The 21261-nt window shown below is 42.4% G+C and overlaps 1 protein-coding gene across 1 annotated transcript in view; it reads left to right on the top strand.

The window, feature by feature from the left end:
- The window catches only part of LOC308313517 (copine-8-like), a gene marked incomplete at both ends in the record, with an annotated part of 79978 nt that overhangs the window by 4102 nt on the left and 54615 nt on the right, over positions 1-21261 (top strand). The window contains 3 exons of the mRNA XM_080760672.1: positions 12301-12341; positions 19318-19364; positions 19964-20067. Coding sequence (XP_080616798.1) covers positions 12301-12341; positions 19318-19364; positions 19964-20067 — 192 coding nt within the window. The remainder of the gene's footprint in view (positions 1-12300; positions 12342-19317; positions 19365-19963; positions 20068-21261) is intronic.

The following is a 21261-nucleotide window of genomic DNA, read 5'->3' as shown; positions in this document are numbered from 1 at the left end:
TGTTCTGTTTGTTGCATCTTGTGATGTGATGTTTGAGTTCATTGCCTGAAGGGCTGTCAGATTCTCACGTTACTTCAGGGGCCAATGATGCTATAATCTAAACGCAATGTAAACTAAAATATCTTTGCTTTAGGCAAACTCTGACAGACGTTTCCTCTGTCTATAGACATTTATTTAAAATAATTAGAAATTTAAAAAGGGTCTTATGTATGTAGGACTATAAATTGGATTAGACAATGTTTAGCATTTAAAGAGCAAGTACTGTATGGACGTGCTCTAAACTGGAGTCCCAAGTGTCAGAAATGTGTAATTCCTAATTAGAATTTGTTCGAGTCATACTTGGCTGACACAATCTGACATAATACATAAAGATCACCAATATTTCCTAGACCTAATTCTTTCCAGGCGTTAAAGAAGCCATCCATGTTTGAGGGAGAAAATGACAGATTGGATGCAATGGGTAATAACCAGTAAGACGCGCAAACGCGGGAAGCGAACGCAGCTCGTACATATTTAAGTTAAGTTATTTTTAAGTTAAGTTTTTAACTCAGCCATAACCATATAAGGAGTCCCCAAAGCAGCTCCATATATGGGCACAAGTTGGACCACGCCATCACACTCATGTCACCATGACTCAGCCATAACCATATAAGGAGTCCCCAAAGCAGCTCCATATATGGGCACAAAAGCGTGACACACGGACGGACAGACAGACAGACATGATCTGCTAGGTCTCATAGTAAGTGCTCACTGCGTTCGCAATCACTGCGTTCGCAATAAACCTCACACCCGTGTGAAGTGAGGGGCGCTCTTATCATCGTACATCATCTCATTCCGGCCAATCAGAATTTGCGTCCTCACCTTTGTCTTCAATGTTTGTGTTACGCATTGTTTGTGTGTGTGTTTACAAGAATGTTACTGCCGCCAAATTAACATTTTCGCTAGAAACAGACTGTATCAAATATGAGTGACTGACTGTTGTAACGATACTGACAATATCACTGAGACAGTTTATTTATTTTTGGACCACAATGCTTATATGAGACTATTTCAAATGAAACTTCTGCGACCCTGGACCAGGGGATGAGCGAGTGACGTCAGGACTTTGGTACAGATTTCACTGTTTGTCCAGCGTCCGCTTAATGCTGACATAATGAAGTGACATCATTCCTATAAAACGTGTGTTGCACTATTGTTTTCTCTCTTTTCTGTCCTCTCGCTTGTTTTCTTTCTTTTGGTCTCGTTTGGTTGGTCTCTTGTTTGTTTACTTAAATGGAAATACTCACGCTCAGTAATGACGTCACGTCAGTAGCGCTTGGGTCGCGCTGCAAGTGACGTTTGGACAGTTTGACATGTGACTTGGGTCACTTCATGTGGTCGTTGCATTCACACTGAGCCAGATCTCCTCCGATCGGATTTAAATCAGATTTTAAACCACCTCTGGATGTGACTCAAGTCACCTTTGAAAAAATCGGATTCCATGTGACCTGTCGACATTCAGAATTATTTAAGCAAATCGGATTTCTATCTTGAAGTGACAGATCTGATTCAGGCTACATTCAGGCTGGATTTGGCTGCCAGTGTAAATCAGGCCTTAGAGCATCAATCAAGTGTTTATTTGTTTAATGAAATGTGCCTTTAAGCGAATCGGAGCAGAGAGAATTAAACCAACAGCATCAGGTGGCAGGTACAAATTGGACAGGCTGTATTGAGAGATAACTGGGAGGTCCGCACTGGGGGTTATGGTTAAGTGGCTGCACTAATGAGTTTGGCCTAGTTAAAGCACCAGAAGGCAACATAGCTTTGACTAGTTACTCCAGAGAGAAGAGCTGGTCCATCACTTTCACACAAAAGCCACAGCCAATCTTACCATACCGGCTTCTATGCTTTGGGACTGCTTGTTGACTGATGTAACAAAATCTTTCTTATATTAAGCTTTCAAGGGACTGATCTAATTAGATGGACAATTGGTGATTTTTATCATGGTATGGTAAAGGTGATGACTGTTTTAATTCCATCAAAATCATAGAAAGAGGGTTATGTTCAGCATCATTTTCAGTTCACAGAGACAATTTTTTGTACTTTCTTTTTGCAAATAAATACTTTCAGTTTTTAGTCGAACAGGACAGCATAAAGGAAAGGGAAATTGGAAGCTCCTTGCTTTGTGCAGTATTCAGTCCAACATGAATGGGGGTGGTATGATGTCGTGACTTGTTCTCAGCTTTGCTAAGCCTCCCCTCTTGCTCTGAGAAAAACATAGCTAATGTAGAGAGAAATGGATTTCTCTGCCTTCTTATTTATTGAAAACCTTCTTTTATTAACAACCACTTTTAACACACCTTGTCGGAAAGGAGTGGCTGGGCTTCAGAAAGGGAAGATGGGTAGGTGGGTAGGTGTCTCACACTAACATCTCTCACTTCTAACATCCATCAAAGGACTTTGTATTGATCACTTTCAGTCAGTCCCAGCCGACTGACCCATTCAATTTGTAAGGAGATTGGGTGGTCTGCACTGGGCTGTAGACAGTTTGTGTCTATCTGGTATATTGAGGCTCTTCATTTGGGCCTTGATTATAACCACATGAACCCTAGTAGATGCTTCCCTATTCTTGAGGCGAACATTCACAGAAAATAGCACATTTACAAGCTCACAACGCATGTATATTGTCACTACAGTTCTTCTCTTATTACAGTATACTGTATGGTTTAAGTAAAAAACAAGTTTCCACAGTGAATATATTTACATCATATTGACACCTAAAATGGCACACACACACACACATATACTGTATACACTGTATAGTAGGTGTGGAAACAGCAGGGGCTCGGGCTGCTATATCAAGTGCTGCTGTGACTGCAGCTGACCCGGGATCAGATCAGATCAGATCACTGCAGCGCAAATTATGGGGGAACAAAGTTATTCCCCATCAGTTAGCGTGAAAGCTGAGAGAGCACGCACGTACAAAACGCATCAAACCTCCATGGACTCGGTCATGGATTACTTTATTCATCGATGTGAAAACATGCAATTTAATGTAATTCCAGTGCGCGGGTGCCTCTTTCTTTTTTATTTAAAATATATATATATTCTTTTATGTCAGCTACACTCAGATCTCAGAACCAATTTCAGGGGTCCATTAAGGTTTGGGTCCATCATTTTGAACCCGTGAAGAGCTCTATGCGTATACTATAATTTATTATCTATAATATGTTACAATATGTGACTTCCTTATTACTAAAGTGATGTTTATGCAATCCAATGTTTCATGTAGGCTAGTTCTTCTAACTTTCACGAGTAGGCCTATGAGCGTGAATGTCCCTTATTAAATAGACAGTCCGAAAATTACTTTAATATTTACAATCTAGTCTTTAACCAGCTAGTCCTTATGTAAGGGATAATAATGTATGGCTGAGTGGTCATTGTTGATAGATAAATCACTGACATGGTGATTAACCACTGACGTGAAGTGGAGGTGGTTCATATCATATGATTTGATATATGATTTATATATATATGATCACCTAGCCAGTAGCCATGCATCATCCCGCTTATTACACGGCTACTTAATACATAAATTGAGCCACAACAAAACAAGGTATTCCTTCTTACGAAATTAATGAAAGTATTAAATACGATTCTTTGTTTCTGCAGCAGCAGTTGGAAAACAAGGAATTGAGTTGATCCAATATAATCCACTTTAGAATCTATTTGTTGCTCAAATGTTTTCAAAAACATTTTTGAGAGCAATGTTTAGCTGTAAATTACATTGTGTGTGTATTCAGCAGTAAATCAAGGCTTTGATTAGACAGCGGTCTCTTATAGAGCGGAGCGGTCATTATCCAGAAATAAAACACAGCTGAATTCAACGATTGACCAATCAGAATCAAGTTTTCAACCAAGCTGTGTAATAAAGTTAGTTCATAATTAAAGTTAGTTAATTAAATTCCGAAGACTGGAGGGCTCATCCATTGGTTACAGTCTTCGTAGCTACATGAAAACAAACAGCGAACGACCCCCCCTGGTCGGATCTGTGGCTCTGGACAACCAGATCCATATATGCCGATATTAGCATATCGGGTTTGTTCATGGTTCATGTGACAGTCTGAGTAATAGTGTCATTCCTATACTGTATATGGGCGTATTGGGTTTGTGTAGTGCAGAGTATAGACAATAGAGTATATGTCACATATCCATCACTCTATTACAATGGACAATGTAAATGTGTCAGTGATGTCTATAGTATAGGGTAGGTTTCAGCCATTGAGCACAAGTAACATTTAATTACTGTTTATGAAGTAAATGTGGAGCATTGACATTGTCAGTTGGATATAGATTGATTGATTGATAATGTTTTTAGACAATAAGTTGCTAACAGTGCAGGGTACATTAAAGCACATTTTGTCCAAAAGGACAGCACCGAAGAAAGACCTTGCGGTCTTGATGCCATTCGAGTCCCATGCATTATTCATTCACAATAACAATAATAACAATTTAAATATCTCAAAAAACATTAAACACTATGTACAGATTGGAATAGAAATGAATTGGAGGGGGGGGAGAGTTGTGGGGAAATTAGCCTGGGGTCCACCTATGCTTTCTATGGCATAGGCAGCTCCCGCAATTAGAGTGACATAGAGAGAGAGGAGTGTGTGTGTACGGGTGTGCGTGTGCATCAATTTAACAAAGGTGCAGACAATCAGAAATCAGCAGAGAGTGATCGACGTTTGCGCTACTTCTTCTTCTCCCTGGAAATAAAAACATCTGGGTTTCCGAGGCTATGGGGAAATCATCTTCTCTTCTATTGACCGGATGATAGTGACAGGTGAATTCTCAGTCCTTTCTTAAAGGAAACCAGTGATTTTCTAGTTTTGAGGGAAGAGGGCAAGGAATTCCAAACCTGAGGTGGCAGTGTTGTGGAAGGTGAATTTACCCAATACCCATATTTGTTCTAAAAGTGGGTGGCACCAGCCGCACCAGATCATTATTCACGCTCCCTCTAGTGTTGTGGCTGTGGGAGTTCTCACCTTTTTTTAGGTAATCAGTTAAGTAAATGGGCGCTGATGGCATGGAAGGCAGATCTGCCTTTACAATTGGAATAGCTGGAATTGCTTTGGGTTCTCCGTTGGTTAAACCACCCTCAATATGTGAATGAATTTTGGGGTGGATTGGACATTCCGCTGGTGATTTGTGTCATTTGTTGTAAAACAGGCCCCTCCCACTAACTTTGGACGCCGATTACAGTCGAATGATACGGACTATGAAAGTTCTGCCTGTGGTGTTTTAATCGGATAGGGCCAGAGAATTTGTGGAGCATTGACATTGTCAGATGGATATCTTAATAAGTGATAAATAAGTGGTGGCATATCTTATTTACATTAATGCCCTGTTAGAGAATATTGATTTAATGAAGAGCACTATTCTAATGTTTATTATGCTGATTCTGTCCTAAATGCAAAGAAGTCACAAGCTTTCTTTCTTTCCTTCTGAGAATGTCCAGACAAGCCTCATCTCCTCTACTGGCTTTGCAGATCCCTGACCTATTTTACCACTTTCAACCTGCCGTCCCTATTTTACACATCTACAAGCTCACAATGTGCCTGATCACGATGCATTGTGAGCTCGTAGACGGACTATTTTCGTTATTTGTCATACAATGTAACGTAGGGCTTATGGGGTTAACGTACCGAATCCGAGAGCTGCCGTGTTTAGGTTGGAACTGCTGAGATTTGAAATTGATTGGGTTGGGTGGGGTGGAAGAAAATTGTGTTGTGTTCTTTTTTTTTTTTTATGATGCTGCATGTGATCAGCATAGGGCAGGTGAGACGGCCCTCACCTACTATGAGAATTAGCTCAGCCAGACATTTTATGGGGTTGCAGTAGTTCAGGCAAGGCTCATTCTGTGTCCTTGAGTAAGACACTGTACACCCGCGGAACTGAGAATGTATACGTGTGTGACCTCACTGACCTGTGACCTGAGGAGCAGTCAATTTGCAGATATCCGTGTAGAACGTGCATTGATTTACAATGAGAAACACTCATTTAGGACCAAACATAGTAACTGTGCTTGTTATTTCCTGCCAAGATCGTTTTACACCATCTGCCCATCATTGCATCCTTTGGTCAGGATTGAATCCATCTGTAAATAATACATGCACTGATAATATGTTCCGTGTATCTATCAACACATCTCGTCCCCTTTGACGTGGGTACCTCACCATTCTCTAGATTGGAATATAACCAAACATCTGTTGCCTGTGCTTCAAATTAATCATTTCTCTCACTTTGTCTGAACATTCAGCAGTCTCTTTTAATTGCACAATAGAATGTATTGATTCTCTCTCTCTCTCTCTCTCTCTCTCTCTCTCTCTCTCTCTCTCTCTCTCTCCTCCCCCCATTCCTTGTTGGAATGTAACTCTCTCGCCATTTGGTGCTGTGTTTTTGAGGGGCACAGTTTTAATGTTTGTTTTGTAAAATTTCATAATGTGTCATTTACGTCATATTGTCTCTTTATTGTTAATGGCGTTTAATGTTTGTGTTTGCACGGTTTGTTTGACATCATTACATCACCTAATCAACATGAGTTAGACTTTAATATATTAGTGCCCCTCACTCATTCTTTTGTCCATTCAAATGCTAGACACCTTCTACAATTTCACTCTCCTCCAAACTATCAATATATATCAATATCATACTATCAACGTTCTTAGCGATCCCACACTGTTTCTTCAGGAACAGTACTTTCTATGGTTCTTATTTAAATCTGTGAGCTAAAGAGTGAGTTTTGAATGCATGACTTTGCACTACATAGGCTCTTTGTGTTTGCATTCGGGTGCTGTGTGAGATTCCAGAGCTTGGCAGTCTTTATGTGCGGGTTGCACAGCTCCATTCGTCACTATCACGTCTGAGGTCTGTATAGCCAGGGAAGGGTCGTGGGTGTACAAGCATGGCGCTATCTCTCTGCGTGCCTCAGCCAGCTGAGCTTAGTGGAATACAGTAGTACCATCTGGGGCATGCTGGGATCGGCTCCACATGGGAGCCTGATCCAGACACATCACACTAGCCATCAGCCACCTAAAGACCCTGGCTGCTTGTCAAACAGCACCCTCCACCGTCTCTCAGTCTCCCTCCAGCTAGCATGAGAATGCAAACCTTCCTCTCTTTCCATAGACCAATTATTTGTTTACAAACATTGAGACTGGTCGCACGACTGTTTCATGTAATAAATTCCCAACAGATCTCCAAACCTGTTGTTTTGGGGAGCGCTGGTTTCAGTTCATTCAACCTCCTCTTGTGTGTTGGCTAGTGAGGTGCACCCTAGGAAAAATGTATACTTCATTGCGCAACAGTATTGCACGCAGAGAACACCTGATATACAAGCTCACATCGCAATGTTGTGAGCATAGAGGTCTGCGTGCGCGACACCATCGTGGGGCAAAGCATAAATTATACTTGATGGGCCGCAGGCGTGCATGCAGCCGTGCACAAAAAGGCTCTGCTGCCGTGATCATGAGCGCACCTCCCGTTCTTATGTCAGCGAATGTAGGTCTGGTTTTGAGGACAACTGCTTTGAATTGCTATTATTGTTCACACACAAAATAAAGCAATGGATAATATATTTCAAGAGTGAGAGATCACAATACAAATCCTAATCATTCTTCCTCCACACTGGGAGAAAAAAAGCAAGTGAAAGTGTGATGGGGCATTTTTTACACGTGAGCGCAGTTAGAACTTTTCCATTGCATCTTATGAGAGGCAAGGTTATTATGCTGCCGGCCTGCGCACGCATGCTGGTGCTTATCAGCGTGATGTCGTCTGATAAGGCGTCTATAGAGCATAGCAGTGGGTGTGGTTTTCTGGACCCACTGAAAAATCTTCTATTCATTTTTTAGACATAAACTTCATAAATATGACTATAACACATTTGATTCTGTGCAGAAAGAAAAATGAAAACCGCTAAACAAAGGGTATTCAGGTATCATATAATGTCTAGTACAGTATACAGCCCACAGACCAGCTCCACCGGACCCAGAGGCGGAACAACCCGGTACCGGGCTGGGGGGGGGGGGGGGGGGTGACTGCACAATCGGGCCTCGCCGAACCGGACTCCCAAAACGTATATTCCAAAGTGTGTACAGTACACAAGTCAAAGATGCGCAGCATCATGGCTTTCATATGGTTCATATGGATTGCTTTCATATGGTAATATGAAAGCAATCCACCACTACCATCACTTCTAATCAATGTTTACAGTCTGTCAGTCCCTCCCTCCCGGCGATATTATGATCTGGAAAAACAACTGTCTGTCATGTAGGTAGGCAGGAACAGACTTCCTCTTCAAAATAAGAGCTATACTTGTAATGATTAGTCAACACTAGTTTTATTTCTTACGTGAACTTGCAGGATGTGTAGATATATTTGTAGCGCCCTGAGAGATAACACTTTGAATGTGTATCTGTCATGAGTGACTGTGTAACGCTGTGTGGTCGTCGATCAATTATCTGACAGCCTCGGGCCCCCTGGGCCTGGAGTCACGGGCTGGGGGGAAACTACACCCCCTTCCCCCTGACTGGACCATTTATGGATTACCTACTATCCTGATTCATCCACTATCCACAGCTGATCTGTAACCAGTGAATATACAGTCAATAGGCTGTATATCCAGTAGCGGCTCTTGGTGATGTTGGTTGGAGGGGCTGCCTAAGAAATCTTATGCTACGGGCCAATATACGATAGTATATGCTGATTGATTGATTGATTGATTGATTTATTAACAGTTTGCAGAATTACAGTACAACTCAATACAAAAACATGCTATCCATTGTTCACCCTATACTACAGCATGTTCACAGAATACTGGTCTACAGCAACAACAGCATCAGCATCACATTCCACAACAACCCAGTACCCATGCAGTGCTACTCAGAAAATCTATTACACTATGCTACCCAACTAGTTCAACCTGCAGCAATAGCATCATATTCCAGATATCAAAGTACAGCAATGACACTACTACAGGCCTATACTTTGTTACAGCAAATGCTCCACAACAACAGAAGTGCATGCCCACAACAAACACTCCACTGAACATTGTTTGTATTTGTATGTACAGATAGCTGCTCTTATACTGTCATTAATAATAACAGTACACATTGCACAGTGCACGCAACAGTTGCGTTGCGCGCGCGCGTCGGTGCCGTTTCGAAACAAGCAACTTGCAAGGCACACACACATGCATGCACGTGCGCACGCACACGGCACCGAAACAACACTAACACACGCACACAAACACAGCCTCTCTCTCTCTCTCTCTTTTTCTCTCTCTCTCTCTCTCTCTCTCTCTCTCTCTTCCTAACTCAATGAGAGCTCGAGCCACTTTCAATGTGGTTAAACCAGCGATTATGTTTCTTAACTTTGTGAGATGAATGACGCAGACCACTCTACCTTTCTGTGGGTCGGGTGTGCGGTCAGCTGTCTGCCCCAAGCAAGAATTTCAAACTCACAAAATGTATTCTTCGTATCCTTTCCTTATGTTATATGATCCAAAATGGACGATATGCTCCCAGTCTCTTAACTTCATTTTCCCCTCCACGGACACGGGACAAAACGGATTATAAAGTAAATAATAAACTTATTTCATTTAATATACTTCCACCCGCCATTCTTTCACATCATAAACAACCACACACGAGCAGGTGCTGTGATTGGTCAATAGCCAATGACCTCACGGTCTGAGGCGGGCATTAGGGCTGAGCACAGCCCTCTATTGGCTCTGGGGCTGAGAGATTTTAGCCCCAATGGCAAGTAAACCAAGCAGCCGTGTCTTGGCAGCTGTCAATCATTCAACGCAATGAAAACCAATGGAAGCATTTTGGGCTGTAAAAAATCTGCCCATTTTGACCTATTTTGTGTTTTTCTTGTAACTATTTGATGCTGTTGCTGCTTTAGATTATACCAGAATATAAAAGTATCTATTCTAAAACATTTTAATAATAATTTCTCATCTTTACTCCATAAGATAGGGGGGGCTCAGCCCCCCTTGCCCATACGTACATACGAGCCATCCCTGTGTATATCAGTCAATAGGTTGTTCTTCAGGTTATAAAATAAGTGTATATAGTATATTATAGATCAGTCGGTAGAGCTCTCGTCTTTGGACCACAAGTTCATGGGTTCGATCCCGGGCAACACCAACTCAGCATATGAGTAGCACGGTTTGGGTACGGCAAGTTGTGTGGGAAGTACTGGGAGCTGATGGTAAGTCTGGCGCGCCACCTCCAAGCAATCCATCTCCCAGGGGTCTAGCACATTGGGGACAGACTAAATCGTGTTACCGGCTGACACTGACAATAAGCTGCTCCCGACTTACTTGTACTAGTGTTGGTTTTCTATTCTACCACAAAGTTAATTGTTATCCAATTTAGATAGGATGCCAAATAAATAATTCATTCGCTAGTAGGTCCACCAAGTACCATGGGTCCTGGACCTCGAGGACCACCTACTGCATTAGCCCCTGGCTGGTCTACTCTCCAACAATCTCAACCTCATCCAAATTCCGGTCCCCACAGAGAATATTCAGTTTTCTGTCCAACCACTACATAGCTTACATAACATTAGATATACTTTCACACATGATAATATATCTAGCCTGCAGCTAAGCGATTACAGCTCAACTAGCACATTGTAGATTTGGTTAACAGATGCATCCTTGCCTCCGTATACTGGGCAAGTCATACTATAGGCGAATATTCTGCGAAAATGGAACATCTGTATAAGCTCAGTGCGTTGTGATTTTCAGCGAAGAGATTTGGTGTAGGGGTGAAGAGAGGGTGAACCCCTTGGGGACCCTTGAATGAATGACCCTGAATGTTTGACATAATGTGCATAAAGACAGTAATTTAATTGTCTGTGATGAGTGTCAGGCTCATATACTGCAATTCAATTTACATTTGTTTTTAAGTGGTGCAACCACTTCATTAAGTAGCTTTGTGTTTGCCTGGCTGGCTGGGTGCCTGGGTATGAGCACGAAAATGGCATTTGGTTGGTTTTAAATTAAGATTCTCAGATAAATAAATAACATTTCTACTAACCGGTTAACTAACCGGTTAATCAAAAGTTAAGGTTATCAAAATGTGTAAATTCTTTAAAGATTTGTTTTTGGCTTTTGTGCCTTTTTTGATAGTTACAGACTTGCAGTGAAGACGGACAGGAAAGAGGGAGAACGGGACGGGACTCGAACACTCAACACGCAGTCAGGGCAGAGCCTGTATGTGGCGTGAGCCTGGACCGTTAGGCCAGCGGGCGCCCCATCAATTATTAATTAATTACTTAATCGACAATTCCCATCCCTAGTTGGTGGGTGGGGGCATACAGTAGTAGCAATAACTAGCCCTGCTTAACTCCATTTAACTGGATATGGTACTATGGCATTGGAAACCCCCAACTCCTCCCAGCAGCTTGATTCCTTGATTCTCATGCAGCCCCCTGGCTCTCCAAACACTGTCACATCCGTGTGAATATTTAATGTAATCTCCTCCGATGCTCGTTAACAGCACAAATTTCTCATTGGCGTGGGGCATCTGCTCGACGATGGCACTCCTTCAACGCGCATTTCTGCCTTGTTCTTGCTAAAGCCGCGGGAGAAGTCATGTAAATTTGATGGCGTTCTCTTCAGCACACGGCTGCTGCTGGTGCCCAGGGAGTATAAAAAGTGAAAAATAGGTCCCAACCCATCTGTTTTCTCTGTAATGCTTGAAATATGAATGTGGGCCCTCATTTGGATTTTCACAGGCCGCTTGATGTTAACGTACAAATGACTCGCAACAAAAGTGGGTAAATAGTCAGAGTGAATAGGGAATGAAGATAAAGTAAGTGACGTAACCTGACGTTTAATGGAGACTCAGAATAGCACTTCACTGACTTCATACATTCTCTGTGATGTTAAATTGCGACTAAACCACTTTTTATATAATTGGTCCTCACTATAATGTTCGTGATAAAATAGCACAATTCATAGGAGTGCTGTTTTTTTTACTGCGATACTGATGGCTTCCTTATCACATTTCACATCAGGAATAGAAAGCCTGCATTTTCTATTAGCTTGGATTCCCCATCAATGATGAACTGCCCACAGCCCTCCTATGAGACACAGACAGAGTAGAAATTAGTCATTAGTGAGGACCAATTACATAAAGATAGGTTGAAAAGTGTTGAAGTCGTCCTCTAATGTGAAATCTGCAATACTGTAGGCGATGGAAATGTGGAGTCATTTGTTATTAATCTTTTTTTGTCTTTGTTTTTCAGAAACCTCCTGGATAGAGACACATTTTCCAAGTCGGACCCGAGTAAGTATATGTTTCCTGTCACAGGGTGGCACGTTTTCACACACCATGCCGACATAAATATGCTTGTGGAGTCACGCATGCAACAGTTCTATATGCCCACACACACACGCTACATGATACGCACACGCTGACTCAGACATGAATAATCCCACACCCACTATGCATCTTACACCAGTGGTTCCCAAACTGGAGGTTTTGACACTTCGAACCGTGCAACTGAGAGGAAAATATTAGGGGTGTGCCAATATATCGATATCGCGGTATCACGTGATACTTCCTCCTGCGATATATACTGTATTATTGTATTGTCCTCTCAATATTGTGATATTGGTTAGTTACTAGTACTACTAGTAGTAAATAGGGATGCACCGAAAGGGAAATTCTTGGCCGAAACCGAATATAGGAAATAGTTGGGCGAATCTTAGCCAATTTCTGCCGATTATTTTCTGCGGACGAATATTCGGTGCATCACTAGTAGTAACCCATTGTTGTGGACAGACAAGTTGCGGACACGTTGTAAAGTTGCAGTCAGTGTTTTACTGTTTGAAGGAGAAGATTCATGTACTGGCCAGTTTGTGACAAAAAATCTTGTAAGATTTTGGAAAAAGTACATCATTCCAGATCTTTGCCTTTTATGGTTAGGTATTTCTTTCATTTTCAGATATCGTGAGATATCGTTGACGAAATATCTTGCAATATATTGAATATCGTGATATTATCGTTATCGAGGGCCTAATAGGTGAGGTACCCATAGAAAATATACACACCTCTTCACATATCACATGTCACTGGTTTATCTGGGTTTGGTGTGTAATACATTGTTTTCACTGTCACTAAGCTTTCGTGTGTCAGAGCCTCAGCCATATTGGGGCGGATCAATTTATTGCCCCTGCTTTGTAAACGGCTGTGTCTAAACTTTGAGTTTCTCACTTGCGGGTCGAAGTCGACAATACTTGTGGGGTGCTAGGTGTGTGATTTTTTTGTATGGATCTTAGTATCTGGGTGCTAGGTGTGTGATATTTTGTATCTTTGGATCTTAGTATCTTACTAACAGCATAGATCAGCAACAGATACTTCCACCCACAGTTTCCTTTCATAGATTCACTGCTCTCAGTTCTGGTTAAGCCAGAAGTGCAAAAAGTGGTGCATGGAAGAAGAAGACGAGTAAATAGAAAAACAATAAGGGACCATAGAAGCCCTTCGGGCTTGACCCCTTAACCCTGCAATACCCGCCGTTGCAACATTACAACCATTTATATTTTAATTATTTAAAGGTATATTCAGTGATTTCACTTAATTCAAATATCACTTATTTTTTTGTTTTGTTGTGAATCTTTAGAGTGTGCTGACCATATAAAGGAGTTCCTCCCTGTCCCCAGTTAACCCCTGGGGTAAAAAAAACCCTGTAGGTTTCGTTTTTGGCTAGGTGGCCCAGCTGTCATCCAATCAGGATAGAGAGGGGCCTTCCGCCAATCATGATCGAGCGGGGGCGGGCCTTGGTGTGCGTGCTGTTGGCCTGTTGCGTGTCCCCTTTTTCCAAATCACCCAAATCACTCCTTTAATTAATTATTATTTTTCTGTTCTTTTTTCACCTAAACATCATCATTCATGTTCATTGTTTAGTCTTGCAATGCCATTGGTCATGATATTTGCATATAAATACCCCCCCGCAAAAGCAGAAATTCACACCTGTAATGCCTGCAATATATATTTGTTGTGATCATTAGAATGTCTAGATTAAAACATGTACATTCATTATTGTGAAAGATATCCCCCCAAATTACATTATTAATTTATTATTATTATTTTAATAATTGTTATAAATGTGCATACAATTTGCATAAGACTTTTTTTTAAAACATAATTTCCTCTGCAAAGTCTAGTAGTACAAAGTAGTAGTAAGGTTGAAATCTTTTATATATTCTGTCTCATATAGAATCTCATCTATTGTGTACACTGAGCTGAAGCCACGCTTGTTTTCCCATATTCGAGGAATATTCAAGTTATGAACATTAATTAACCAACCATAAACACTTTCTCTCTCGCACACAAACACACTCTCTGTCTATCTCGCCTCTCTCTCGCCTCTCTCTCTCTCTCTCTCTCTCTCTCTCTCTCTCTCTCTCTCTCTCTCTCTCTCACACTCTATCTCAATCACTCTCAAACACACACACACACACACACACACACACACACACACACACACACACACACACACACACACACACACACACTGTCCATGTGTGAATCATCAGGGTACATTTGCATATGCCAGAGGTTGTATTCGTCACAGCATGAATGAGGGAAACCAGGTGATCTGGAGAGAGAGAGAGAGAGAGAGAGAGAGAGAGAGAGAGAGAGGGAGAGAGAGAGGGAATAAAATGACAAATTGAAATGGGATCACTCTTAAAGTTAGCAAATTCTATTCTAAAAACATTAATCTAATGTATTATAGATTTAGCCAACTCTCATTCGTCCTGGATCACCAGGCCACCCCCTTTACGAGCAGGCGTAGAAAAAAACAGACTTTTCAGTTCAGGAAGGGCTTTTCCCCCTCATTCCAGCAGATAAAGGACTATAGACACTTTTTTTGTATTACCGGTGCCCGGTGGGCATTTGTAGTTATACAGTCTTCATAGTTCATAGTTTTCTCCAACATCAGCAGAATTTGACATCATAGTGTCTGAGCAAATAGGCATTGTGTCAGTGTGTATTTTACGTCATGATGATGTACGATGATATGAGCGCCCTTCACTTCACACAGGTTTTTCTAGCTTCATATAGTCCGTTACAATATGTATTATATACAGTACAACACAGCAGTATGTAATTAGGACATCGCTCTAGAGGTTGGCCCAGGCCAGCTGTACGTTGATCCAAGCAGGCACTTGAGCTGCAACCATGTCTGGGCTCTGCTGACAGCACTGGACTCACAGAGTCACACAGCATTAGACTGCCTCAGGAGACACACCACACACACACACACACACACACACACACACACACACACACACACACACACACACACACACACACACACACACACACACACACACACACACCACTTGCGGCCTGATCCAAAAAATATATAGCATTGCAGCCCCAGATCATGTCCTCACAATTCTGTTTATTTTCTTTTTTAAATAAAGGATAATAATAATCAGCCTGTTCGAGGAACAAACATGACAGGATGATCAAAGAACTTAGCTGTAAATTATGGCTGGCTGCTATAGCATAATGCAATGTATTGTCAGTGAAGTGAATAAAAATGTGCATATCTATCTGTAAATGCACCATGTCTCTGTACGTACAGCATGCCCAGGGTCCATATATGGAGCTGGCCTGTTCTCACATCACAATCTGACTCTGGAAAACCTTTACCGCTGTACCATGGAAAGTACACTGACCTACTGTACTACAGCTTGGTATGGAAACTGTACTGTCGCAGAGTGTACGGTAAATCACTGCAGAGGGTGGTGAAAACTGTGCAGCGTATTATACCCTCTTCATTGCCATCAATTGAGTCCATCTACAAACAGTGCTGCCAGTCTAAGGCCCTTAGCATCATCAAGGATACCTCCCACCCCAACAACAAACTGTTCCACCCCTCCCATTCACAGAGGCAGAAACACATTCTTCCCCTCAGTCATTGTTCTCTTGAACTCTTTAAACAAGAGATAGTCCCCCCTCAATAATATGAACTCTTCACTGACTGAGTGACTGTACATAAACTGTATTTTTCTTACAGCTTTTTATTATTGGCACCTTACGGGTGCTACTACTAACATTATTATGAATGCTTTTTGTACTGCATTGGATTGATGCCAACAGTGTTAATTTCTTTGCACATCCATCCATCCATCCATCCATATTTGGGCATGCCTGACACAGAACTTCATAGGAAAATTAGGAATAAAGGGACAGAGAGACAGATATATCTAGTTATCTATGGGCATAAAAGGGACACAGACAGATGAGTGGCCAACGGGTATTGCATAGCCGGGTGGGTTTGAGGCTTACAGAACCCACAGATCTTCAAATACTGTACTTTTTGAAATGTCTATGGGAAAAATGCATGGGGAATTATTTCCTGGGCCTGTCATCGTCATGAAAGGGTGCGGGACTGCGACGCTCTATGGAGCGGCCATCTTGGTCAGGTCAACAGGACCTGTTTACCGTTAGCATTAGCAACCGCAAGCTAATTGCGTGATAGTCACTTTAGAGAGCTTTCATAATTGACAACAGGGGTTCTGTTTTACAACCAACCACTTGGCAGCTGTTTTATGTTTTATGGAAAATGGGTGTTCTTTTTGCTAATTAATTCATAAGCCTTCTGAGAAGAGGAGGCTATGCACATGGACACTGTAAAAAGGCTTGTCACCGACACTCATTACAGATGAGTTTTGTCTTACCTTAAATCTAAAGAGTAAAGAGATAGTTAGAATTTATTATACGCTTATAATACAGGTCCAATATGAAATCAAGCATTATTATTATTGTCCCAATGTGGCTTACTGTAAATCGCGTAAAGAGCGTCTGCTAAACGCCTAAATGGTAATTGTAATGTCCAGGCAATGGACACATTGTCCCACAATAGATTTCCTGCTGTCCTGCAAATTAACTGTTTTTATCTGGTCACCCTATACATTATGTGTGTACTGTTAACTGCCATGGCGTCGCTACGTATACACGCAATATGCATTGCGTGTAGGGCAACACACCGAGAGGGGCAACGAAATGTACCAAAAAGTGCCAAGCCGACCCTCATAATTCTTTTCTCCATGGCCCCGACCGAGTATAATAACGAGCAGCCGTGTATGCGTCCTCGCAAACAGTGAAAATAGACGATCTGAATGAGGAAACACAGCGCTCTCGTCGGGAGGGGGGCAGCCAAATATCCTATAGGGCAACCAAATGGTCAGCTACGTCCCTGCATTTAGCTTCTGATGCTTAGTTGCAGCTTGTGTTCATTGCTCCACCAGGCCAAAGGCATGGGGAGAGAGTAGGCTATATGTTTTGCACTCTCTGTGTGTGCGTGTGTGTGTGTGTGTGTGTGTGTGTGTGTGTGTGTGTGTGTGTGTGTGTGTGTGCTTGCGTCCGTCACCGTTAATGGTGCCAGAGATTAGAGACACACGGACGGAGTGTAAAACATAAAACAAAAAGTACTTGAACGAGTGGATTTGCACCCTCTACCGATATTGACGTCAGACTTCGGTGCTCTATAGTCAAAACGGGTTGAGAGTCACTGCTATAGCCATACAAATCTTCTTTTATGGGGGTCCCTGGCATATCTCTTCAAATGGGGGGTCCGCGGGCTAATGAGTGTCAATTTGGGGGTCCTTTACATGAAAAGCTTTGAGAACCACTGGAATAAAAGGAGTTTGTTTGTGCAAATGTGCAGGTAGGGACAGACGAGCGTCCTCCTGAGCGAAGGGAATACATTCTGCAGCTATTTGTAGGACTCTCATTGATGTGGTGCTTTCTTCCGCACAACACGTCACAGACACCATGTGTCATCCAGCGACTCATCATAAGATAAAAGCCCATACTGTACATCCACAGCTGAGCTCAGGCAAGTTGCATACACACACTGGAGGCCTTTGCTATGTTTCACCAGTGTCAATTGAAACGGGCCTCCACCCTCAGGGGGACCTCTGAGCTCCGACCGACCGCCAGGTGTCAGTCAACCGGACCCAGGGGCGTTACCAGCGCGACGCAGACAATGCGACTGCGTGGGGGCCCAGAGGCAAGGGGGGCACACGGCCACCCACCCATGCCGTCTGTAAAATAAAATTATAAATACATACAGAGATGCAATGACATTTGAGTTGAACAAAGTTTGGCGGAGCCTGGGGGGGGGGGGGGGGGGGGTCTGCTGTCGGGGGCTCTCGCTGATCAGCCTGGGAGGTAAAGACACTATATTGTGAAGCCTAAGGGACTACAGGAGAGGTGTTGTTGCTGTGTAATTGTCGACATTGAACAGTCAAAACTATTTGTGTCAATACACCTGTATCAACAGAATAATTATGTCATATAGTATATATGGGGCCTCATACTGCAGATACAGCGAAGGCTGCATGAATAATAATAACAATAATAATAATAATAATAATGGATTGCATTTTTATGGCGCTTTTCTATGAATGCAAATGAAAGTCAACAAAATGCCATTTCAGTGCCAACTGATTGCCTTGCCAGTGTCCCCTAGCAAAGAAAATAAAAAATAAAACATCTCTTCCTCAGTGGCACTTGAATGTCAATAGGAAAGGCTCCTCAGCATGTCCCCCCCCCCACACACACACACACACACACACACACACACTGAAATCCATTTCCGCTTCCCCACCCCCATTCTTCCTCCCCGATAGCTCAGTGCTTCGTCGTCCCTTCCAGCTCCTTGTCAAATATCATGGCAGTGGCAGAGTTGTATAGTGACATTTAATTAGGGGAGTTTCTCCTCTGCTCTTGGACCTCAGGCCTCAGGCCACGTCTCTGGCTTCACTATTAACTACTTCTTAATGTCTTCTCTCTCCTTCGTCTCTCTGTCTCTGTCCCCCTTTATTTCTCAGCCCGTTTCTCTTTCTCCCTCCGTTTTACTCTCTCTCTTCCCTCTCCATGATATTCTCAGTCTCCCCTTCCTCTGTATTGCTTTGTCTAATTATCTGCTTTATTTCTGTCTCTCATATTGGTGTTAGTGAATCACCTGTCCATGCAGTCGTCATCAGTCACGTGATGTGACGACTGGGTTTAAAAGGGAGTTGTCACATATACTGCCGATTATCACCTGATGAAGGCCGTTCACGGCCGAAACGTTGTGTCTTATTTATGGTTTATTGAATAAAAAGCAAACACCTTGGAGCAAACCTGTGTGCGGACTCTCCTCTCTTCATTATTTCTGTCTCTTCTCTCGGGTCTTTTTCCCACTCTGTCCATCTCTTGCTCACCAACTCCCTCTCTTGTTATTTTTTTCCAACAGTCTGTGTGCTGTACACTCAAGGAATAGCCAACCGGGAGTGGAGAGAGGTGAGTACAGCAGAGAAGCTATGGGCGGGGGGTGAGGGGGTGCTGTGGGTGGTGGTGGAGCATTTTAACCACAGCCGTCTGTAAAAAAAAACACACATACTGTGTTTTGCCGTACAATCGAATGTCATTTCCTGAAGGTGGTTTGTCATCATCATGTGACGCATGAGATCAAGATGCATTGTGGGCAGGGAAACAAACCTATCTTCTATGATGTCACTGAGCATCATGAAGGTACTGAAAGACCCACCCACCTCAGACATCAGCAACATTATGAGAATTACAAAAATATAATTGTCCGGGTGAAAATCACCCGTGTTTAGTGTTCTAGGGTTAAGAATAATTGAACATTTTATCCCAAAATATCAGTAATGAACTCAAATGTGTCTCCTCCACTCTTAGCCATCCCAGGCTACTAAAGTGGGCGGAGGTAAGATGTAGTAACCACAAGCTTGTTTTGGGAGGTCTGCAGCTTTGTTTTCAATGGCTTCGAGATACCTCTCTACCATGATACAGTATATGATATATGGTATATGGAATGCATGCTGAATTGGAGCCATTGTTTAATAGTTTCTCCTCTGTCTTGTGCTCTTATGCTCTAGTTTGGCAGAACAGAGGTCATAGACAACACTCTGAACCCAGACTTCGTCCGCAAATTCATTCTCGACTACTTTTTTGAAGAGAGACAGAATCTACGCTTTGACCTGTAAGTAAACAGATGGCCTATGAATTTATGTCTGCTTATGTTCATGTTCATGTGTGCGTACACTTGTAATTTATCCATTTATCCGTTCGCCTCCTCACAACACGCTAGTAGCACTATCGTCTACAAACTTTGTACAAACATACCGTAGGTCATGGGTTGGGACATTTAATAGGTCAGCTTTCATGCTTTTAAGTGTAATGTCTTTTAATGTCTCTTCAAACTGAAATTCTGCCTCTGCTTTTGACCAGTAGGAGGGCAGCCTATTATGTGCACCAATGAAACCTATACACAGTACAGAATCACATTGGTGACTTGGTGTTTTATTATTATTTGTATTTATTGTTTATTATATTTATATTTTATTTATTGTTTTAATCTGTTTATTGATAAGCAAACATTGATCATCACTTTTAAACACTCTATAATGCTCACACAGCATAATCCTACTATAAATGCGCCACGTCTCTGTGTGTCTGCGTGCGTGCGTGTGTGTGTGTGTGTGTGTGTGTGTGTGTGTGTGTACTGTTGTAATGCACGTAACTCGAGAACCGTTAGCCCCACCGACTTCCACACCCCCGCACGGAGTGCAGTGCCTGGTATCGAGTCGGTCGGACCCACGGTTCTCCAGAACCACCACAAAAGGCTCTGCTCAGGCTCTGCCAGTGGGCCTAATCAGCCTAAATCCCCTCACCTGTGCAATTTCCAGCCTCTGCCTCAGCCAATTGTTTGCCATGGCAACCCCACACCTGACAATTGATTACTTAACCAGTCCACTTGTCAGTCAGTTTGCCCTCTTCAGACACAGGCAGACAGGCAGATAAAACAGAGATCTCCATGTGGGACACAGACAGACAGTTAAAACAGGTGCTATGATAAGTTTGACAACAGGTATTATTAGGTTCCAAAGTTGCATCGTTCTCTAGTAGGCCGGTGGTCGACGGGCCCGTACAGGTCTAGTTTCAAAGAATGTGACTTGAGCAAAATGTGGTAACAATATCAACAACTAGAAACGGCACATTATTTCAACGTGTGTTAGTTATGAGCTATAGTTATGTACATTAGTTATTACATTAGTTATTATATTATAGTGTCCACAGCATAATTAATGCAGGTACTGTCAACAATAACAAGTTGCCGGCTACATGACTTCTGGTAAGTTACTCCTCACAGCTTTTCGACTGGTAGCGTTTTATG

Source organism: Protomyctophum bolini (genome assembly GCF_963924005.1).
Source record: "Protomyctophum bolini genome assembly, chromosome: 4".
NCBI lineage: Eukaryota > Metazoa > Chordata > Actinopteri > Myctophiformes > Myctophidae > Protomyctophum > Protomyctophum bolini.
Note: the sequence above shows the minus strand (reverse complement) of the source record. Positions and strands in the feature narration are given on the sequence as shown.